We start from the raw sequence: 22,736 nt of genomic DNA, 5'->3' as shown, positions 1-22,736 counted from the left end.
GTACTTATTGATCTCAAAATAGCTGTTTGCCTGCACAAGAACCAGTCCGTCGGGTAGGCATCAGCTGGAAGGGGAAGCACTTCAAACTGAGAAACTATGGGCAGCTAATGGTTCCTGGGGCAAAGAGAGTCAGTTTTCTTTGAAGGTTTCGCTTCTACATAATCAACAATGGATGGCCCTACATCCAGGCGGATTCAGACAGTGCAAACTGAAGGTGAGGAGTTGTTAAAATGAAAAGGACGACACAAAATTGGGGAGTGAGGTAGAATCGTTCTTTGAGGAGTCAGGAAAAGGACTTGGAATTGACCAAATGATCAAAATACATTGTATGACATACTTACTGTTAATAAAAGTTTTTTTTTTTAATTTATGATGTAACCCCCCTCCCCCCAATATAAAACACTTTATAGGGATCTCATGTTGTCTTGTTGCCATAATAGGAATAAAATCCCAGTAGAGCTAGCTTCAAGTATCCAGAGTGCACTTGACTAGGGAAGAGTCCCTATTTCTTAAGACATTCCGGTTTTACTTCAGGGTGAGTTAATCTTAAAGATCTAGAAAGAATAAATATTTGACCAGGAAACTAATCATAGTGTAATGATTAGTTTTAATTGTTAATTTGGCACATGAAATCATCTGGGAAGAATGTCTCAATGAGAGGTAACCACTATTGGGTTATTCTATGGTCATATCTATCACTCACTGTCTTGATTACATTAATTGGAATGGAAAGGCCTGCCCACTATGGGCTAGCCATTCCCTAGGCAAGGGATCCTGGACTGTGTAAGCTTAGAGACAGCGATGCACCCAAATAGCAAGCACACATTTATTCTCTGCTCTTGACTGTGGATGTGAGAGCGGCTTCAAGTTTCTTCCTTGACATTCCTGCAGTGATGGAGTACAACTTAGAATTATAAGCCAAATGAGCTTTTCTCCCCTGAGCTGCTTTTTTGCCGGGGTATTTTATCATAGCAATGGAAATGGAATTAGGAAAGAGTGTTTGTATAAAATAAAGTATTTTTTACAAAATATGTTCCACTTTCTACTTTCTGATATATCTTTTTAAAAAAACATACAATATTCATATTTATATCCATAAATTGTTCAAACATTTTTCCCATGTTTTTTTAAAAATTCTCTGGCACGGGGTAGTGAGCCATTGGGGATATATTTCTAGCCCTCTGTTTACTTTTAATTTAGGGACACAGTTTCACTAAGTTGTCCAGCCTGATTTTACACTCATTGTATCCAAGGATGCCTTCTGCCCCAACTTCCTCAGTAGTAGGGCTTATAGACCTTCTTCAATTTTTATATATCAAATAGAGTTATTCTTGCACCTGTAACTATGTGTGTTATATGTATAGCCTTAAGTGTGGTGCTGAAAATAAATAAATTATACTAAAGAGAAATTAAGTACCTCATATAAGAGCCCTTTAGATGCAATAGAACACAGATTTATTAGCCTGGCAAATACGTGTTACTGTGTGGTTAGACACTAACTTTTCTCCTATCTTTCATTGTCTTGTTCTTTTCCATGGGTCACAATTAAAACAAAGAAAGCAAAACCAAATCATATCTTTTGAACAACAGTACAACGTTACATCATTTTTTTTTTTTTTTACTTGTTTATTTTTTACATCAACCTGTCAACTAGTTAGAACAGAAACCCTACGGAACACAATTGTAAGGTCAAGGAGCACAGCACAAAGGAAAGGTTGGAGGACAGTCAGAATTGTCTAGCATATGAGTGCCTCTGGCTGCCTTTGGTCCCGGGTTCCCTGTGATGTGGAGATATTTAACAGCATGCTCAAGGCTAGGTTTGAGTAGTGGAATAATGTAATAAGCTCTTAACTTATGTTACTTTATCTTTCCAGATTTCTGTTAGTGATTGTAAGCTAAATAATGGCCTTTAGTAATTTAATACACTGTAAATCTTTCACACGTAGGCAACTATATGAATAATAAAACGAACGAACACACTATAAAACAAAACAGTTCACTGTTTCAAGACGGGAGGACCTACTACAACCGCAGGACGCTCTGGGAGGACCTTCGCTGTCCCAGCATTCCTCGCGCTGCCCCGCAGCTCTTTCCCTCTCGTCTCTATGGTTGCGCCGGCGTTGTCAGGATCGGCGCCTCCGGAGTACTGAGGCTTCCGACTTTGCGGCCGGTCCGAGCAGCTTGGGTCTTGGCGCGGCGCGATGTCCGAAAAGAAGCAGCCGGTCGACTTGGGTCTCTTGGAAGAGGACGACGAGTTCGAGGAGTTTCCCGCGGAAGGTAACCGCCAGGCCGCGCGCTGGGCCTGGGGCCTCCGGTGGGGCGGCGCCGGGCCTGCTCTCTGCGGGAATGAGCTGGGCCCAGCAGCGCGGATCCGGGCGCGGCCTCCGGGGGCCCCGGCCTCGGCCTCCGCGTCCCGGTAGCCGTCGCTTCATGGCGCGGCCCAGTGTTTTGCGCCTCGTCGCTGGGAGGAACCAGGTGAAGCTGGGCCCACGGTGCTGCGAGCTTGTGGCCCTTTAACTTCAACCCGGGACTCTCCGCATCTGCACAGTCTCTTGTTTTGCTTCGGTTTCCAAGCCTCCCCTTGGTAGTAAACTTCAGAGTCCCACTGTTGCCCAGGGCAGCCAGTGCTGTGTACCTCTCGGATAGCGCGAATGAGCCCCGAGAAGTGGGATGATAGAGTCGTTCGTGTGTGTTGTATTCATTACAGATTTTGCCTCAATTTCTGCTTCTCTCCATTTACGGTCACGTGAATTAACCCAAGCTTTATAAAAGTCTTAACCATCTGCCTTCGAAACTAACTTCAATGCTAGGGATGCTTTAGTTTTCTCATTGTAGGTAATAACATAGCTAATGTTGGAAGAGCCTGCTATGATCTTGGGAACGTGAGTGCTTCGCTTCTATTGGCACAATCCATTTCCACAAATATAGGAAGTAGGTATTAATGTACTTACTATTATTCACGTAAGGAAACAGAAGTTTGGAACAATGGAGAAACAGGCCCAGTGTCAACACTGTCCGGAAATGGTGAAACTGAGACGCCTTAATTTACACCAAAGTCCTTAACTTCAGCAGTTATCTTCTGTTTGCTAGGCCTCTTTTTGCCATATTAGTTTTTCAAATTGATTACTTTATTGGCTAATTGTTTTGAGTAGATTTCCCAAATATTTTACCTTGTTTCTAAAAAGTGAGTTAGACTGTGTCTCCATGAAGACCATAGGAAGAGAATTGTGGTTAGTCATGTGCACATACGTGGCATCAAGCAATTATCACTTGACAAAAATTGTACTTAGTTACCCCACCATGATCTCAATGCGCATAAAATCACATCACAGGAACGTTTAGTCTAAGTATAATGTAGTGTTTTAGTTTTAGTGAAAGAGAACATTAGTGTGTATATTATGCAACCTCATAAACCAATTCAGAAGATATATTTCCTCTGAGTTAGGAGTCTATAATATATGATGGGATAGTTTACCTTTTGTTTTGGTAATAAATTTATTTGTTCAGTCTGATGTTTTGTTTTCAGGTTCATTAATAATCCTGTAACAGAGCTTTGTGGTAGAATTGGCTAAGTGAGGGCAGGTTAGATTTCTTATTCCAACTACTTGTTTCAGATGGTCCTTATCCCTTATTACATACAAGCTGCACGGTTAAGACACTTGCTTTGCATTGTAGAGTCAAGCATCTAATCTTGAAGCAATAGAGTTCACGTGTTAAAAAATAAAGATAAATTCTTGCCATTAAGTCTCTAACTCAGAATCTAAAAGGTCTTTCTGACCAGTGCACCCACCCAGACTTTAACCCTCACCTTTAGTGCAAGTCTCTATTTAAAATAACTAGATAGCTGAGAACCTAGGAAAGAATTTAGAGGTAACTGTCAGCTTGATGATGTACTAGATGTTTTTCAGCACCTTTTGTCAACTTTAGTGTACTGTCTGTCCTTTAGAGCCTGTATTTTGAGCAGTAGTCTGTTGAGTGTGTTGACAGTTGTATTATGTTTAAACATCTCATCGATGTTAAGGAAAAGCAAAGAGTCTAAAGACAAAAGAACGCACAAAAGATTTAGTGTAAGGACGGTGTCATTTAATGATCTTCCAAATTTGTTGTCTTGGTTAGAGTGTATAGAGTCTAGTTCCTTGGGGAATCTTTATATTTAGAATGAGAAGTAACATTTTAAATGATTTGTTATGCATGTGTGTTTCTTCCTTAGTTAACAGATACATAGCCTTAATTCATATTAGGAAGATTTTTGCTGTATATAAAGATTAATTCACTGGGTAAAATTAGTGAATATTTACAAATTAAAATCTTTGATTAAAAACTAAATGAAAGAAATAAAATCTGAAAAAGAAAAAAAACCCAGAAGACCTTTTTTGTTTTAGAGTAAACATGTTCTTTCCTATTTTTTGGTGTTGTTCTGATACAGATTCTCTGTTGCTGTTGACATGTGGTTCATGGACCACCAGTCTTGGCATTTGCATTATTTGGGAAGATGTTAGAAACACCTCTTAGAATTTGAATCCTTCAGTATTTGAGTTGTCTTTTAAGTTTTTTTATACCCAGATTTACTTTCAAGTGCTTTCCCTTCGGAAAACTCACTTTTTCTTATGATTGCTTTTTACGAAAAATTGGCAAACTCACTAATAGAGTAAATGAATCATTTTCTTGTTAGACCAATCTGGAGTTATCTGTGCCATTTATAGGATGTCTTACTGCAAGAGTCTTGTTACTTGAGAGTGTGCCAAAGTGGGGCTGGCCACTCTCTGGGCTGTGTGTAGACTGTACACTGTGGAGCTTGTCACAGGCAAGTCATTAAATTGTTTTCATAGTTTGTCTTTCGGGAATGTTGTTGCTACAGCTCCTCCCAGATAAGAACCTGCTAGATGGAATTTCAATTTAGTGATCTTAAAGAAAGATAAATTTTATTTTGAAGAGAAACCATAAGTTAATGTTTGCGTGGAGACCTCATTGTTTCATTGAATAGCTCTTCTTCAGTGTGAAGTATAACATCTGGAATGAGTCGCTGAAGGTACAAAGGAACAAATGTTCCATTTATCCCCCTAGTTCCCTTGTTTAGTCTGAATCTGCTCCATTGGCAATTCCTTAAAATTATTCTAATTGGTGGGTATGTACTATAATGGACATTCAGAGGGAGCTGTTACAAAATCATGTTTAGAATCTTTGTGTAATGTATTCTACACAATTTCTAGTTGTTTATGCCGAGTGAGAATAGGCTTTGTAAGGGAGCCATTCAGATCGAAAGTTTTGATATGGCTGGTTTTAATATATTTCTGGAGGCCTTCAGAAAGAGTGTTAGACCCAGGTAATAACTTTGTGAGAACATTTCAAATTGTATCCATGCAGGTTAGTTTGGTGGTTACAGAGTGGGTTATAAAATTGAAGCTGTTGTATAATTGAATCTTGAAACTACTTTTTTCCTTGTCAGACAGATATGGAAAGGATGCTGATTTCTTTTCACTGACAGTTAGAAGTGGGTGATAAAAGCGGGAAGAAACAGTGATTGTTTTGTCTTTCATTTGTTTGCTTTGTCCTTTTCCAGAGCTAAGATATTTGGTTTATATTGTCTTGCTTTTTTTGAATATTTCAAGTGAAATTGGAAACGGGATTTGCAAGAGTTCTGCTCTTAACTATTGTATAATTTTTCTATAACCAGTGAGACATACGTACACCGAAAAATCAGGGGTATGCTACTTCCCACAGCTTCACCCTGTCCCATTAAATTCCTGGGTAAGACCTGGGTAAGATACAGTTGAGAATCTGTCAGTTGAGTCAAACAGTGGGCCAGTCATCTCCTGAAGTTTCTTCTGGGTAACTAAGGCCCTCTCACTGGTATCTGACAAAGTAGGACATCTTGCGGAGGTCTGATCATCTGGTGAGTACTTTAGTGTATCACAGTCACATAACTCATAGAGGTAAAAATGGCCATCATTTTGTGAGTGGGTTGCCAAGGAATTTAAATATGTAGTTAGGGTTTTATTACTGTGAAGACACACCATGACTATGGCAACTCAAAACATTTAATTGGGGCTGCCTTACAGTTCAGACTTTAATCCATTATTGCCAAAGGGGAAGCATGGATGGTGTACAGGCAGACGTGGTGCTGGAGAGGTAGCTGAGAGTTCTACATCTGGATCCATAGAAGGCAGAAGGAGGAGACTGAGTCACTAGGCCAGGCTTGAGCTTCTGAAGCCTTGAAGACCACCTCCAGTGCCAATTTCCTCCAGCAAAGCCTAACGTACTCCAACAAGGAGTAATGGTGCCATTCCCTGGGCGCCTATGGGGGGCCGTTTTCATTCAAAGCACTACCCATGTGCTATACATAGGTGTGGTCGGAAAGATTTGTTACAAGAAGAATACTGTTAAAATATTAGCTTGAGGCTGGGCAGTGGTGGCACACATGTTTAATCCCAGCACTTGGGAGGCAGAGGCAGGCTGATCTCACTGAGTTCAAGGCCAGATAGACCTACAGAGTTCCAGGACAACTAAGGCTACAGAGTGAAACTCTGTCTTTAAAAAACAAACAAAATTAACTTGAACATTAGTACTAATTATTAGAAGGATTTGTTTGTTTGTTTTTAGATAAATATAGAAGACAGACAGGACCATTGTTGACTGTTTTCCATACTGTCCAGTTAGTTTACCTTATACCAACAGGGGCTTAGGTGTTAACAATTATTAAATGTATTATAGTAGTCATATAAACAAGACCATCCAACATTTAAGTTAGTTGCATAGTGCTTGTATGACATAAAAAATTTGTGTGACTCAAACTTTAAAAGAAGATACTTAGCCTACTTGCTAAATAAGGTAACTACCAAATGTCCATTTTTTTTAGAAATTAGAGATAGAGAGATGGCTTAGTGGTTAAGAGCCCTAGCTGCTCTTCCAAAAGACTGGGGTTCCATCTCCAGTACCCACAAGACAGCTCACAACAGTTTGTAACTCCAGTTCCAGAAGATCTAGCATCCTCACGCAGACGTATATGCAGGCAAAAACCTGCCCATGAAATAAAAATAGCAAATAAATAAATAAATAAATGTATTCAAAGAAGTAAAATTTTGAATCTATACAATAGCTGTTTTGAGGGAGAGTTATATTGCTCCTAGAGGAAGGAACAAGAGAACATGCAGTTATATGTATGTGTGGATATGTAAAACCACAAGTCTACCTGGATCCTCCACTTGGAGTTGAGACCACAGGTTCCTTGTGGTTTTTTGTTTGTTTGCCTTAGACACCTGGCCACTGTATCTCAAGTGTATTGTCTGTTTATCTTAAATGTGTTGTCATTGTTTATCCTCTTTTCTGCTGGCCTGTAAAGCTCTACTCACCTTTTTTAGACTTAGCCTACTGTGTGGAAGAGCTCTCTCTCTCTCTCTCTCTCTCTCTCTCTCTCTCCCTCTCTCTCCCTCTCTCTCTCTCTCTCTCTCTCTCTCTCTCTCGTATAGATGACTTCTTCTCTCTCTCCAGGCTGTAGACACACTGACCACATATGTTGCCTCTTCATAGAAATGTTCTCTTTCATTACCCTGGGCACTTCATCTAAAACCAGGTGCATTTTAAATTTAAACATATATTCCCAAATTTCCTTTTGAGAAGAGTTATGTTGATACATATTTCCATTTACAATTTATGTTTTCTTTATTAAGCTTTCTTGTACAGATATTGAATATTTTCATCATTACCAATTGGATGTATGAGAAGTGAGATTCTATTATTTTATTTCAGGACATTTTCATCCTTTTTCTTTTAGTTGTGTGTGATGTGTGCGCATATATATACACACACACATACATACATATATATATATATATAGAGAGAGAGAGAGAGAGAGAGAGACAGACAGACAGACAGACAGACACAGACACCCAAAGTTAGCACAGGGACAACCTTCTCTATCATACTTTGAAGCTGGTTTCTCAGTGACCCCGAAACTCACCAGTTTGGCAAGACTGGGTATCCAGCAAGCCCACAGGATCTTCTCTTCCTCCCCAATACCACAAGTGCATACTACAGCACTAAGCTTTCTCCATAGGTGCTGAGGAGCCAAATTTAGGTCTTTGTGGTTACACTGCAGGCATTTTACCCATCTGACCTATCTCCTAGCCCCTTAAAGAAGGCTTTCCTATTGATTTTTTTTTGAAGGAGATTATTATATTTTTCCTTGAATTGCTAGCCTTAATCTTTAGTTTCTTTGTCTGTGATTTATGCATAATAATTTGAGTTGTGAAAGGCTTTTCTAATTGTGCTGGCCTGCTTAGGCTGCCAGAAGAAAATACTATAGATTGATGGCTTAAACAACAGAATTGTATTTTCTCACTCAATCTGGTGAGACAGGTGTTGGCAGTCATTCCCAGTAATGAGGAAAGCTGCCTTCTCTTTTTTGTACTCCAATCATGAGGTCCGCACCTTCATGACCTCATTCAGTCTGAATTATCCCTCACCCCCTCTGTAGAGTGCTATTCATATAAAATTAAAAGACACAGGAAATGTATAGCTACATATAACTAGCATACTTTGTATATACATAGTATACATTGTTTAGGGATACATGAAAATCAAAATGAATAATCCCTACAGAGGTAGGAGATAAGAGTTATAAGCCAGAATGTTAGACAGCACAAACAAGTTCTTTGGAAACTCTCTGATGAACTGTTTCATTTTAGTGCTTATGTAGACTGAGCAAACAGCAAGCAGCTGTGACTTTTGCAGTGTTTAATAGTACTACCTGGTTGTTAAGTTTTGCTCATTGCAAACTGAATTATAAAAATATTAAAGGAGAAGTAAAAATTGCGAAAATTATATGATCTTCTTTTGAAGTGTTTAAAGTTCAGGTATCTTTATCCAATTCGGTAGCTGTTTTTATTCTGAAAGTTTGTCTACTTGAATTTCTTAACCTTACAAGTGCTTCTGCGGTTAACATGTAACAAGTGATTTATTTATTTGATGTATACTAATTGCTTCCTAAAAATCTGTTACTGAGGAATACAGAGAGAAAATGACTTTAGCTGCCACTGTCAGTCCCAAATGCTTCACACAGTCTCTTACTGTTCATAACAGCTCTGTGAGGTATAGACTTTTTACCCAGGGCTTAGCAAAATAAAATAACTTGAGTCACACTAGGTAAATACTGTCCTGACGCAAATTTCAACTGTACAGCATCTGTGTTTGAATGTAGTAAAGAATATAAATGCTGAGGAATAAGGACCAGTGGCTTTGTCACCATGCAGAGTGCTTTAGTTTTGGAAATGCCTATCCCAGGAAGGATCGCTAAGGCTTTACCTCTACCCCCACCCCCATCCATACCCATATCCCTGATTAAACATGAACAATTTGGGTTTAGTCTATATTATCTGTTGGGCTTCTGAGTGGGATTTCCATTTCCTTCTGTAGAGGTGTGTGTGCGTGTGCATGTGTTGGGATGTTAAAACACAGCTAAATGATAAGTTCAACAACAGTTCCAAAAAAAGGAGACGATTACTTCCATGGGTTTAAAACAAGAGTTACGACTGTTGGAACAGATAGTTTAAGGAATGTAATTGGGTGAACAGTTGGCTCTATGATTAAGAGCACCTCTTGCTGAGACCAGGGTTCAATTCCCAGCATCTACATGGCAGCTTAGAACTACCTGCAACTCTAGTTCCAGGGATTTGACTCCTCTTAGGACTTCCGTGGGCACTGGTCATACATATTGTGCACATATGCACATGAATGCAGAACATTCACACAAATAATGAATAAATCTTTAAGATAAAGAGAGATTAAAATGTAAGAAGGGGCTTCCTAAAGAAGGGGGTAAGTGCGTGGAGGTGAAAACACATGTGTTTATCACCTGTAGATGATCTAGTGCTGGCGCTGTGGGTGACAATTTGCTCTGCAAGCCTTACCTGGAGGCCACGTGAAGGTGTAATGAGAGAAGAGACTCTTCCAAGTTGTCCTAAGTTGTCTCCTGCTCTCTATATAACGTGGCATGTGCCCCTCTCCCCCTCAGCAATTTTTAAAAGCTGTTTATCTATTTATTTAAGGAAAAAGGAACTAAGAAATACTATTTGTTAATGTACGTAGCTAGAGATCTGATCTTGGAAATCTTATAAGTCATAATTATTTTGGACTTAATAAGTAGATTTGAAGTGCTTGTGTGGGTTTTTTATTTTTATTTGCTCATTTTGCTTTTGACAATGAGGCATGTGAGTTTTGTATAGACACTAAACTATTTGGGATATATTAAGCCAGGAGAATTAATTTGGAATGGTAGAGACCAAAGTCAGCTGGACTAAGTAGTAAATTGTTGAAATAACTGAGATAAGAAGGGTCTCCAGTAGATTATTAGGAGTGAAGTCAGGATGATAAAATATGAGTAACAGAAAGACAATTGATTAATGTTGGTCTGCTAGTTATATATGGGGTGCCAGGAATACTAAGAGATCAAGGGCTTTGATTTTGTACCTTTGTGCCAAAGAAAAAGATGATGGAGCTCAGTATGAATAGCGCTGAGTAGTAAGAAGCAGGGTCAAAATTTGAGGTAAGAGTTTAAGTCATAAAAGGGCACTTTGAGAATAATGATTTCTGGAAGTGCTATTAAATTAAGTAAAATTGAAGATACTGATTAATAAAATGAACAAAGTGGAAACATTCTGTCAAATACATGTTATTGATGAAAAGATTTGAGATTTTTAAAAGGATAATTATAAATGGCTATTATAGGTTATTTGAGCATTAGACATTCATTTTAGACGCCTTGCCACTGTCGCAAGGAATTGCTTGCTCATCAGTGGCTTGGGAGCACCATCATTTATTGATTGCTTCTGCTTATTTATTCTAAAGCTCTGCTTTGATATGTTAGAAAGTGGGAGAACAGTGGTGCTTTGCTAGCTACCTTGTCTACTAAACAGACATTAGAGTGTAAAATATACTATAGATGTGTTTGCATTGCGTTACCTATAGAAATCAAAGTTCTGAAAAGAATCCATTCTGGTTTTGTAATCTGAAGGAGGAGAGAGTTGGTGCACGCCATTTTCAGATTGTGTCATGGTAGTTTGTAATGCTCTGGTCTATGTAAGTTTATTTGATAATAAGTGCAGTTTGATATATTTTCATCATGTAATGCTCTGCATATGCATACATATTTTTCTGTTTGATGAAATTCAATTTCGTTGATTTTTTTAAAAATATTTTTATTGTTTTCTTTGAGAATTTTGTACAGCACATTCTGATTGCTTTCTCTGCTCCCATCCCTCCTCCTACTGTTTGCTTTTCTTAAGGGGGCATACTTCATATTTGAACATATGTTAGAAGATAAGAACATTAAAAACATTACCTAAGAAACAGACTTTTCAACAGTGATGTCAATGTAAGAAATGAGATATTTGGTAGTCTCAGTTCTTTAAAATTTAAAGGTAGTCACAAATATAATTCTTTGCTGGCAAATGAGAAGAAAGCTAACTTCGAAACAAAGTCTTACATTTAGAATTACCTATTCTTGTAAAGAACATGGTACTCTTTTTTTTTTTTAAAGCAGTGCACATCTGGAGGCAGATACATTGAAGTAAATAGCTGTAATTATTTAATTGATCATAATTCTAACACTACAGTTAATGTTGAAGTTAAAAATGTATATTCATTGATATATTCAAGGACATTAATATATTAATTAGATGTAATAAGGCATCCCCTAAGACTTTAAAATAAGTAAAATAGTCAATTTTCTGTTCTATTTAAGTATTGAAACAATTCAAATATCTCTTGCAAAGTACCCATGTTATGCATTCAGAAATAACATGAATTGTAACTAGATATATAACTTTTGTATTTGGTTTAGAGGATTTATATATATTGGAAATAACATTTGGAGGTACTAAGTGCTAAGATTTTCACAGAACAAAGTCAGTACATAATCTTATTTACCAAGCAAAACTGTTAGTTCTTCTGTAGAATAGATGTTATATTCTGATTTGTCAAAATGACTAATTTTCCTAAAGCTTTTATCAAATAATTAAAAATGTTTGATAGTTGTAATTCAAAAGAAAGGTATTTCTTGTGTTAAACAAGATGGCACAGCAGGTTAGAGGGGCTTGCTGCCAAGCCTGACAGGGACCTGCGTTTGAGCTCCAGAGTCTCTGTCGTGGGTGGACAGGCCTGACAGCCAAGTTGTTTTCATACTTCCACATGCTCACTGTGGCAGGTACCTTCCTGCACACACACACAATAAATAAATAAATACATAAATAAATGTAGATAAGAGATTTGTCAGAGTCTTCATTTATAGTATTTGGAAGGTATCTGAATCTGCGTCAGTGCACTTACTCTTAGGATAAGGTACTAAAATTTAAAAGTATATTCACTTTTATTAGACTAGTGAAAAATTTGATCCAGCATTTCTATCTTTGTAACCAATGAACGATAAAGTTATAAAAGCTATATAAGAATACCAAGGAATCAGCATGCAAGGCGACTAGCTCGGTGAGTAAAGGCACTTGCTACCAAGCTTGTTGATGTGCTGTGGATCTCTAGGACCCTGTGGTGGAAGGAGGTTCTCTACCTGAGTAGTCTTCTGACCTCCACATGTGCACCAGGGCTTGTGCACCCACTTAGGTAGACATAACTTACATACAAGGTAATTTTTAAAATTGCCAAGGAAATAGAGCTATTTTCATGAATCCTTAAGCCTTGCCTGTGGCATTTATTGCCTTCCTTGCTTTGTGAGACATTTTATTTTTCAAAGTTTCTGCCCTTTACAGTCTTTCCTATTAGCATGTGAAGGCTGTTTAAAGAGCTCATCCGTATTCTTTGAGACATTAGAAATCATACCACTTTAAAGAAACACACTTAAGTTAAGAACTTTTACTTTAAAGATTAAGAATTGGCACTTCATAAAACTAATTACCAACTCAGTTACATTTCTTGTTGGTGATTCTCTGAAGCATTTGGTTGCAAATTAACAATTGTGTGTGTGTGTGTGTGTGTGTGTTCCCCTCTCACAAAGTTAAAAGAAGTAAAGCCATCGTGGAGACATTTAAATGACACTGAGTAACAGCAATATTAAAGTCAACATTTTGAATCAAATAATAACTTGAATTAATAGTTTTTGGAACCCTATAATTTTAGTGTTTCTAAAAAGGCAATTGCTTTAGAAGACAATTAAGGTTCTGCAGTGCTTTTGAAAGACTTCATAAGCTGTATCAAAAACATCTTTATTTTTATTATTTTATATTTTTAAGTTACGTCTTTCCACGCACGATCATTTCCTTCTTAGGGGCCAGTGCAAATGAAATTGCTTACTTAACACAAAATTATTTAGTCAGAAGTGTTTCAGGCTGACTGTTGGCTTGATGTTTAGGTGACTTTACATATTCTTCTATTGTAGGTTTACTGGCATCACACACACACACCATTTCTAAAAAAACTTAGTGTGAAGTCTTTGTTCAAATTATTGTTTGGCTAATTTTGTTTTTAAACTTTAAACTCCCTCAGGTATGATTATAAAAATTCCTAAAAGTATCTCAACAGGTATTTGACATTTCCTGTTTCTGTGCTCTAGCCAAACAGCATATTTACAACCAGGGTTTTAAGACTGGAGGGGTGGAGGATTGGTTTTAAAAAGTTAATATCTTTTTGTGAGGCAGCCTTTTCTTCATCTGGTTTTGATTGTGGTAATGGTGATTATTCTCAACCCAGAAAGGGTAATGTAGAGTGATTTTTAAGACCCATTCTAGTTCCAAATATCAGTAACTTTTAAATAGTCATGTCTTAAGCATTTTATAAAAACTTCCAGGTACAAAGCCTAAATCTGTTGTAAGGAAATTTAATGAAGTAGTTTTCTTTGAATTTTAATAAGGAAAGGTTTAATAATAACATTTCTTTAGGGGGAAAAACTAGTTAGATTACTAAATGGCCAAAGAACTATAGTCAATACAGTAAGACTGGAGGGAATATGGAGGAGCGAAAGGAATATTGCCAGCCAATCATTAGTAAAATCAGTTATTCTAGTACAAGTTTGAGATTCAAGAAACTAGATTTTTGTAAACTAATCTGGGATTATTTGAAGGCTTTCTTCAATTTTAATTAAAATTAAAACCATCACATGGATCTCTGGTAATTTTGTGATGTAGAGAAACATCTACTGTCTGAAATGAAGCTTCTTTAAACATTACTATTATTTATGTGTATGCACCCACAGAGGACCAGGAGAGGCTGTCGGTATCCCCAGAATTAAACATGTTTATGAGCTGTGTGTGCAAAGATACAAACTTGGGTCTTCTAAAAGAATTATAATCTCTTAACTGCTGAGCCATGTGTCCTCTTTGAAGCTCCTATTGTATTTAAAATTTGATCCTAGTTTCTGTTGCCTCTTTCATGTAACCTTTCTCTCACAGTTTCACATAATAGTCTCTTGGTGTTGTTAACAGTAAAAGGCACAGTGATAGTCTGTAAAGGAAACAGTCTCACCCAAATTGACATAGCTGCATTAAGTGTAGGGAAGAGGTAACCAACTTAAGATATTTAGGAATTAAAATGGGAAAAGATGTAACTGTGGTGGTTGAAGGAGTAAGAGAGTAGCTATGATGTCTTCCTTTTTTTTTTTTTTTTTCTTTTCTGGTTTGTGGAAAGAGGTAAATGGAAGTCTTTTTCTTCTTTCTGTTCTTAAATCAGAAAAATTTATGTAACTGGAATAAATACCTTTGTGAGCCACTGTTGAATAGTTTTAAATCTGTTACCTATATACAGAAAAAAGTCAAATCACACATGCCTCCCTTCCTCCCTCCCTCCCTCTTTTTTCCCTTCTGAGTTGTGTTATTTTCTCCAGACTGGCAGAAAGAATACCTAACAGAACAATTTATAGGAAGAAAAATGTATTTCGGCCCACAGAGTCAGGGAGATGCTAGCCCATCATAGCAGGGAAAGCATGGCTGCTGGTGTGTGAGGTAGGGACTTGTCCACATGCTTGCCCCGAAGAAAGGTAGAAAGCTCAACCTGACTACCTTCCAAAGTCCAGGCCTGGTGATGTACTGCAATCAGCCAGGCCTACCTACTAGAAGCTCTACAGCCTTCAGAGAAGTGACACAGGCTGAAGACCAACAGTTAAACATGGAATATTTCAGATTCAAACCATAAGACTGAAATCTTTATAGCTGTTTTTTCTTTTCATTTTTTCTTCTCCTTTTATTCAATGTATGTGTGTGTGTGTGTGTGTGTGTGTGTGTACATACACATAATATATCTTGGTTATGATTTCCCTTCCTCCCTTCTCATCTGGAGCCATTCTTTTTCTGTTTCTCATTAGAAAACAAACAGGCTTCTAAGGAATAATAATAAAGTAAAATAAACCTTTGGAACTGGACAAAAGAAACAGTAAAAGAGCTCAAGAGAAAGCACAAGAATCAAAGACCCACTCATTTACACACCGGGGAATCCCACCAAAAAACTACTAAACTGAAGCCATAATGTATACTCAAAGGACCTAGTGCAAACCTGGGTAGGTTCTGTGCTTGCTGTATTTCTAATAGGCTACATGATTGGGACAGACTCATAGAAACTACCCAAGAATTATTGGGCTTGGGATAAAGGTGGAGGAAACCAAACAAAAATATACAGGATCAGATATTATTCTTGTGATTTAGGATTTTGTACATGTTCCTTGACCTTGTTCATGTGCTTAGTGTTGTTATTTAGTTGTTATTTAGAATAACAGAGGCAGATATAGTAGATGTAGTGCCTAAGGAACTGAGACATAGTTTAATTATTGCCCAGGGTGTTGTGATACTCAAAATGCTAGAGGTGCTATTAACCATGAGTGAATTTTTGTGCTGATGAGTATTTTGTCAACTTGACACAAACTAGGGCCATCTTGGAAGAGAAACTTCACCTGAGAATATGTCTCTGCCATTTTGTCCTACTTGTATGCAAGCCTCTGAGTCATGTCCTTGAACAATGATGGATGTGGGAGGGCCCAGCCTACTTTGGGTGGTACCACTCCCAGGCCCTTTGCTGATGACTTTGTTGAAGAGGCCAGTTATAGAAAGTCTCACGTTCTCTTTTGTCTTACAGACTCAGAATTAACTTTATCCAGAGGTCTACAGAGGTGATGAGTGTCTATTACTGCTTACATTAAGAAGTACATGTTACATCGTTGTTCTAGCTGTTTGTGTACTTGGCTAAGATGACAATGGCTATGCCTCACCAATTTTCCCTTATAATGAGTCAGTAGTCTCTCCTGTTTGTTATCCACCCATTTTTCATTCCATAATTTTAATTGTAGTTAGTGATCTTTTACTAAGTTGCAATGAAGTTTTGCAAGATGATCATTTCTAATTCTGTCACTTTTTGTACTTACAAATATAATTGTAAAGAATATTATCTATTTTTCTGGCTAGTATTTGTTGTAAATGGACATGGTTTTATTGTTGTTTTTCCTAATTCAGTGTTACTCATTTCAGGAAGACTCTGTGAGCTTTGACATGCTTCTAGCATTAAAAATAAATCTAGCTTTCCTGGTGGTTTGGCTGTCACAGATTTGAAATCAACCATTTCTTCAAGAAGCTATGATAGCTTTTATAATGGTGAAGAAATGGATAGTGTTTGAATTCAGTTAAGAAGTAGAAGTCAAGTAGTGAGTGAGTTCAAAATCTGGTACAGTGATAACAACAGCAAATGTTTGGTCATTTACAAAATTCTAAGCAGACCCTGAGAAGCTTGTTCGGTGGGTTAAGAATTAGGACTGTTTGCTGTGCACGTGTGAGGGCCGGAGTTTGAATCCTCAGAGTCCACAGCAAAAGCTGCCCTTACCTGTAAGCCCAGAACTGGCAGGGCAGAGACAGGAACTGTTTGCTGGCAGCCAGCCTATCTCGAGACTCTGTGTGAGAAACCCTGCCTTAATAAGGTGGGGGAGTGACAGAGGAGAACACCTAGTGACCTTGGCTTCCAGACATGCGCATGTGCACTCCCACACTCAACATGTATACCCCACATACACCAATGAAAGAGTTAGGTCATTTCAAAATATCAAGTCTAAAATTAGGAGCTAATTAAAAATGAAAACTGTAGACCTTATGGTCATTCTTCATTATACAGTTTCTCCATTAGAGGGTTGTGTGGAAATATGACATGTGACAAATGTGAAGAAACTGAGTGGATTTGAATGTCCCCCTCCCCCCCAACTATATTTTTGATAATTTCTCATACAAGACTTTTCTGTGTAGCTGAGGCTGGCTTGGAATTCATGAACCTCTATTTCTGCTTTAGTGCTGGGATTACAGGTGTGTGCTACCACTCCTGAAAAAGTAATTTTATTTTAAAACAAATGTGTTAACCTGTAAAGTATGTCAGTCAGGATTCCAGCAGTTGTGTAAACCTAAGCAGGATTCAGGGGCATATACATATCAGGGGATATACATATCAGGGGCATATACATATCAGGGGATAGTTGGTGGCATTAAAATGTAATGTAAGGGCTGGGGATGATCAAAGTGGCGTTCCCCTGGAGGCTAAATGTTCAGGATCTAAAGAAGAAGGAACAAATGAAAAAGGATATTGTGGCTGTTTGGGGGAGATTATTTTTAATGTTTTCTTGGGATTATATTATAATCCATCACTTCCACTTCTGTTTCCCACTTCTAATCCTCCCCTTCCCAGCTCTCTGTCAAATTCATGTTCTCCTTTTCTTTGGCGATGGTGGTGGTGATGTGTGTTCCTAAATACATAACTACAACCTACAGTTTGTCTAATGTCACTTGTACGCACATGTTTTCAAGGCTACTTGGCACAGCGGACGGAGCATTTTCCCTGGGGACACTGTTCTCCAGCTGTCAGCACTCCTTAGTTGTCTGTAGCTCTTTATTTAGTGTTGAGGCCCCTTCCATGTTAGCATGTCTATTGATGTTCTTGTTCAGGTCTTGTTTAGCTGTGTTTGTAAGGATTCATGGATGTAGTCTCTGACGTTATGAAGAGACACAGCTCACATCAGACCTCCTCTTCCTTTGCTTTGCAGTCTTTGTGCCCTCTTTTCTGGAATGATCCCTGAACCCTAGGAATTTTGTTGAAGATATATCATTTGGGGCTAGACACAGTCATTTGCTGTATGTATTTGATCAGTTGGGGGATTTCTGTAATAGTCTCCATTTGTTGAAACACAGTTTCTATGATAAGGAGAACTTATCTGTGGGTACATGTATAAACATTTAGAATGTAGTTAGTGGTTAGCTATGCTGGTTCAGCACAGTGGTGACCACAGGTTCTCCTCCACGATCCATGGCTTCACTAGCACTGGATAGTTGGCTCATTTTCCTGTGCCAAGCATGATTTCCCTCCTGTGCAGCAGGCCTGAAGTCCAATTCTATAGTGTCTGGCTTACCGTCAGACTGCGTGCTTAGGGCTCTGGTGTCAGACTGGTCATCATTGCGGTTCATAGGCACCATAGCCGGGGAGGACTATTGGTTGCCCTTTCCTTTGAAAGCTTGTGTGACACCTTCTGATACTACGAAATAAATTCCTCAGGCAGGAGGTGAATGTTCTCAGATCACACAGCAAGTACACGTCCTCTGGTCCATGTGCCCCAAGTGCATAGTGTCTTCAGCAATAGGGGCTTATCTTGTCTAGTGTGAATGTTCATTCTAGACTAAAGGTAATAGGAATAGAAGATCAGTTTTAGAATTATTTTAGGAGCTAAATAAGCAGAACTTAGTGCATGTATAGAGAAGACATTTTAGGGTGATTTCTCTACTTTTCCTTCTTTAGGCCAGTTAGATTTTAGATTCAGAGTCAGTTACACATAGAATTAGAAGGTGTAAAGGCTAGTTTTAACAGTGGAGATATATTTGGAAACCAACAGTATATTGCTGAACTGTTAACTGAAGGATATACTAAAAGTAGAGGATGAATCAGGGATGCAGTTTCTAATTCGGGTATCCCATAAATTAGTATTCAAGAGCACAAAGAAAAAAAATTTGGAGATAGCTTCCTAGAAGTACTAACTAAATATTTGGTTGTATAAAGCTAAATAATTGATTAGTCCTTTGCTTGAATAATTGCCTTAGAGCTTCTGTACTGTCAATATTGTTTTAGCAGTAGATATTTATTTTTGAAAGTGTGTATATACATATATGCAGTGTGTACACAGTGTGCAGAGGCCAGAGTTGAATGTCAGCAGTCTTTCTCTGTTCTTCTTAGCTCCATCCCCACTCACTGAACCAGGAACTCACCATTACAGGCATCTGCCACTGCAGATGCTGAGTCCAAACGTAGTTCTTTATGCATGCACACTTTATTGAGCAATCTCTCCAACCCCTCAATAGACAGTTTCCCTCTATAAGAATGCCTAGAGATATTTACATGGGTGTTTTTCTGGTTCTAAGTAAAGCTGAACTCTATCTAAGCCTGTCCTTTACAGCCAAAAGGAAAGAGAACAAAAATTAAAGTAAAAACAGCATACTCTCTCCATCCCCTTGTACATACTGAGGTTTTTCCTTCCTTCTATCAAGAGTCAGGTGGGACCTCCCGGTGCACATGTGTCATTCAGCACCTGGGATATGGGGCAGAAAGATGAAGAATGCAAGGCTACACTCTCCAACACGATGGCTTTCATAGCACTCTTGATCTGGATAAGGCCCTGTCTCAAGAGACTTCTAAGTTGTGTATTGCTTTCTGATTGCTAAATATTAGTGGGAGCTTATAATTTGACAGTGTTGTGTTCTCTTTAGTTCTCTGAAGATTTCGTGCAGTGTATTTTGATCACATTCATCCTTTCCACCAGGTTCTTCCCAGATTTACTTCTTCCAGACCCTACCCAGCTCTGTGTCTTCCCCACACCCATCAAGTCCACTGTGTGCTTCCTATATATTCTGACTGTTTGGCCTTCCCCTGGAGCATGGTCAGCTTACTCTAGGCTCTTAAGAAAACTGACACTTACTCTCAAAGCAGCAATCAGTTGCAGTAGCTCCTCAGCTAGGCCTAGGGACCCATATCCACATCCCGTCTGGATGTTGGATTGGACGAGGTGAGTTTCCTTGAGGCTGGTGTGTACTGACAGGATCACTTGAATTCATTGTGCGCAGCTGCCCTGTTATGTATGGAGGGGATGAGAACAAGAGAACAAATGTTGCAGATTTGCAGGGGAGATTACAACTTTCTTAGATAAATTGTTTGTGGTTTTGTTTTATTTTTGACTTGGGGGGTACATAATGGCAAGCTTATGTTTGTGGAAATAACCTACGAGAAATACTTAGACATCTCTTTCCATCTTCAGACTGGGCTGGCTTAGATGAAGATGAAGATGCACATGTCTGGGAGGATAATTGGGATGATGACAATGTAGAAGATGACTTCTCTAACCAGTTACGGTAGGTTCTCAGCCACATTTTTATTGTAGTTCAGTATTAATTTTAAACATGGAATATCCAGCTTCCATAGATAGTTGTTTTCTTAAAACTTTTGGGGTAATTCTTTCATTATGTCAGACATACTACCTTTGGATTTTCAAACAGGAATATTTCAGGAAATTGCATGCAACTTCTATTCCTTTTAAAAAGGTAGTTAAATAGAAGCATATTTACTATTTTTCATGAACTACATCTTGTCAACATGTATTTTCAACCAGTGTTGAATAACTGAGCAAATATTAGAATCATAGAACTAATTCAGGAATTCCATAAGTGATTGTCGTTTTTGGAGATTGGAGTTACAGTAGTCTACTTTATTGTATGAAACACAAGTTCACCTGCTTTGCCTGTTCTGGACATCTCATATAAATGCTATTATAAAAGATATGTCCTTGTGTGTCTAGCTTCTTCTACTTAGCATAATCTTTCCCAAATTCAGAAACACTGTAGTATATAGCAGTACTTTATTCTTTTTTTATAACTCAATAATTCTCTAATGTAGGATATACCATATTTCATATGCTTGCCAGTTTGGGGACATTTTTACTTTTTGTATGCTGTATATAATGTGCTGCTTTGAGCACAAGGGCATACATTTGAGCGCCTATTTTCAGGTTTTGGGGAATTTGAAGTGACATTTCTGGGTTGTATGGTAATTCTCTGTTTTAACTTTTTTAAAGAACTGTCAGACTTGTCTATAGTCACTGAAAAGTTTTTCCAATAGCAATGATAAAACATGTTATTATTCATTTATTTTTTAAATCTTGTAAGTGAAGGCTATGAAGTTGTATCACCTTGTAATTTCAGTTTTAATTTTTTGTACTTCTTGACCATGTGTAAAGTTTGGGAGAAGGGAAAGTCTGTTTATTCTTGGTATTAAAGCCTTGTCAAATAGCCTGCTAGGTTGTCTCTTACTTTGTTATGTCATTTTCACAATTTAAAATTTTGGTGATCAAGTTTATTCTTTTGTTACTTACACTTTTGGTATCAGAACACATTACTAAATTGATAGTGAGGATTTATCCCTCTGTCTTTCTGGAAGAATTACATAGCTGAGATCTTACTATTAGGCCTTCAGTTCAATTTGGATGACTTTTGGCATATGATTTTGTTGGTAAGAGTGTAGCTCACTCTCACGTGTGAGCTCTCAGGTCTCCCAGCACGGCTGGTGAACAGGGACTGCTTTATGATACAATTTTATGTCCACTTTGCAAGTGTCAAAGTTTTGTCGAAATGTCTAAAAATGCAGCTGACTGGTAGTGTGTCCATCTTGCATACATTATTTTAGTTCTTATCTCCACCCAAACAGCCAGACCAGCAAAAGCTTACATTAGGGATTGGCAAAATGGTTCAGTGATTTAGACACTTGTTGCTCTTGAGGGCTCAGACTCAGTTTCTGATACCTGCGTGGTGACTCACAAGCACCTATAATTCCATATCTGGGGTATTCAGCACCCTCTTTTGACTTCTTTGGGCAATAGGCATACAAGCAGTATACACGTGCATATGGGCAAAACATTATTCACATGAAATAATTAAATCTGAAGGAATATTTTAAATTCTATTTAAATATACGTTAGAAATAGGACTTTATAGTATCATATTTGCAAGGTTCTTGAATAGTAAATAGTCTTTCATTTATTTTCTACGTAGGTTTATATATGAGAAAATTAATGAAAATAAAATGTAATTAGAGGATAAATTTTTAAATTATTATATTACTGATACCCAATTTCCTTCTTATGGTTTCATTTTAGGAACTAAAATAAAGCTATTTTGTAATGTTTTAAGCTAGTGACCCAAGCTTGATTTAGTTATTCTGTGTTAGAAGCAGCTTGGAAAAGGTGCTAACGCTCACTGTCTTTGTCTCGTTGCAGTGCTGAGCTGGAGAAGCACGGCTACAAGATGGAGACATCATAGCATCTGGGAATGTCCCAGGAACCTCAATCATGGACTCTACCACAGTCTAGGACAGAGAAAGCAGGACGGGATACTTTAAAGAACATGTTTATTTCATTATCTGCTTCAATTTATTTTTGTTTTATAACAAAAAAAATAAGTAAATAAATGTTTTGATTTAATCTTTTTGGTTCAGATGTCTTGATCTTTTGCCTCTATTCCTAAATTTTATATTCATGATTTATAAGAAACTTACATAGTCCCAATAAAGTCCATGTAATAATTTTTTAATATTAATCAAACAGTCAGATGTTGGGATTCATGAGAGTTCCGTATCCAATTTTACAAGATGTTTCTATGAAATGACATTATACTTTAATGTCTTTTGTGTTTCTTTTACTGTAACATTTACTGAAATTTTTAAGGAGGCCCTTTAAAACTTGTGTTTTT

General features: G+C 37.8%; 1 protein-coding gene and 1 long non-coding RNA gene across 2 annotated transcripts; both read left to right on the top strand.

Annotated features, from left to right (window-relative positions):
- The first annotated feature begins 2,097 nt into the window (after positions 1 to 2,097).
- Sem1 (SEM1, 26S proteasome complex subunit) lies at positions 2,098 to 22,481 on the top strand. Its single transcript, NM_009169.2, has 3 exons — positions 2,098 to 2,277; positions 20,255 to 20,348; positions 22,265 to 22,481. Exons 1-3 carry the CDS (start codon positions 2,202 to 2,204, stop codon positions 22,305 to 22,307), a joined length of 213 nt encoding a protein of 70 aa, NP_033195.1. The 5' UTR covers positions 2,098 to 2,201; the 3' UTR covers positions 22,308 to 22,481.
- Gm52889 lies at positions 15,272 to 19,421 on the top strand. The gene is made up of 2 exons (XR_003956402.1): positions 15,272 to 15,490; positions 16,063 to 19,421. It is a non-coding gene; the product is annotated as a predicted gene, 52889 (long non-coding RNA).
- Positions 22,482 to 22,736: the final 255 nt, after the last annotated feature.

Source organism: Mus musculus, chromosome 6 (assembly GCF_000001635.26).
Source record: "Mus musculus strain C57BL/6J chromosome 6, GRCm38.p6 C57BL/6J".
NCBI lineage: Eukaryota > Metazoa > Chordata > Mammalia > Rodentia > Muridae > Mus > Mus musculus.
This window is presented reverse-complemented; position numbering and strand designations above follow the sequence as displayed.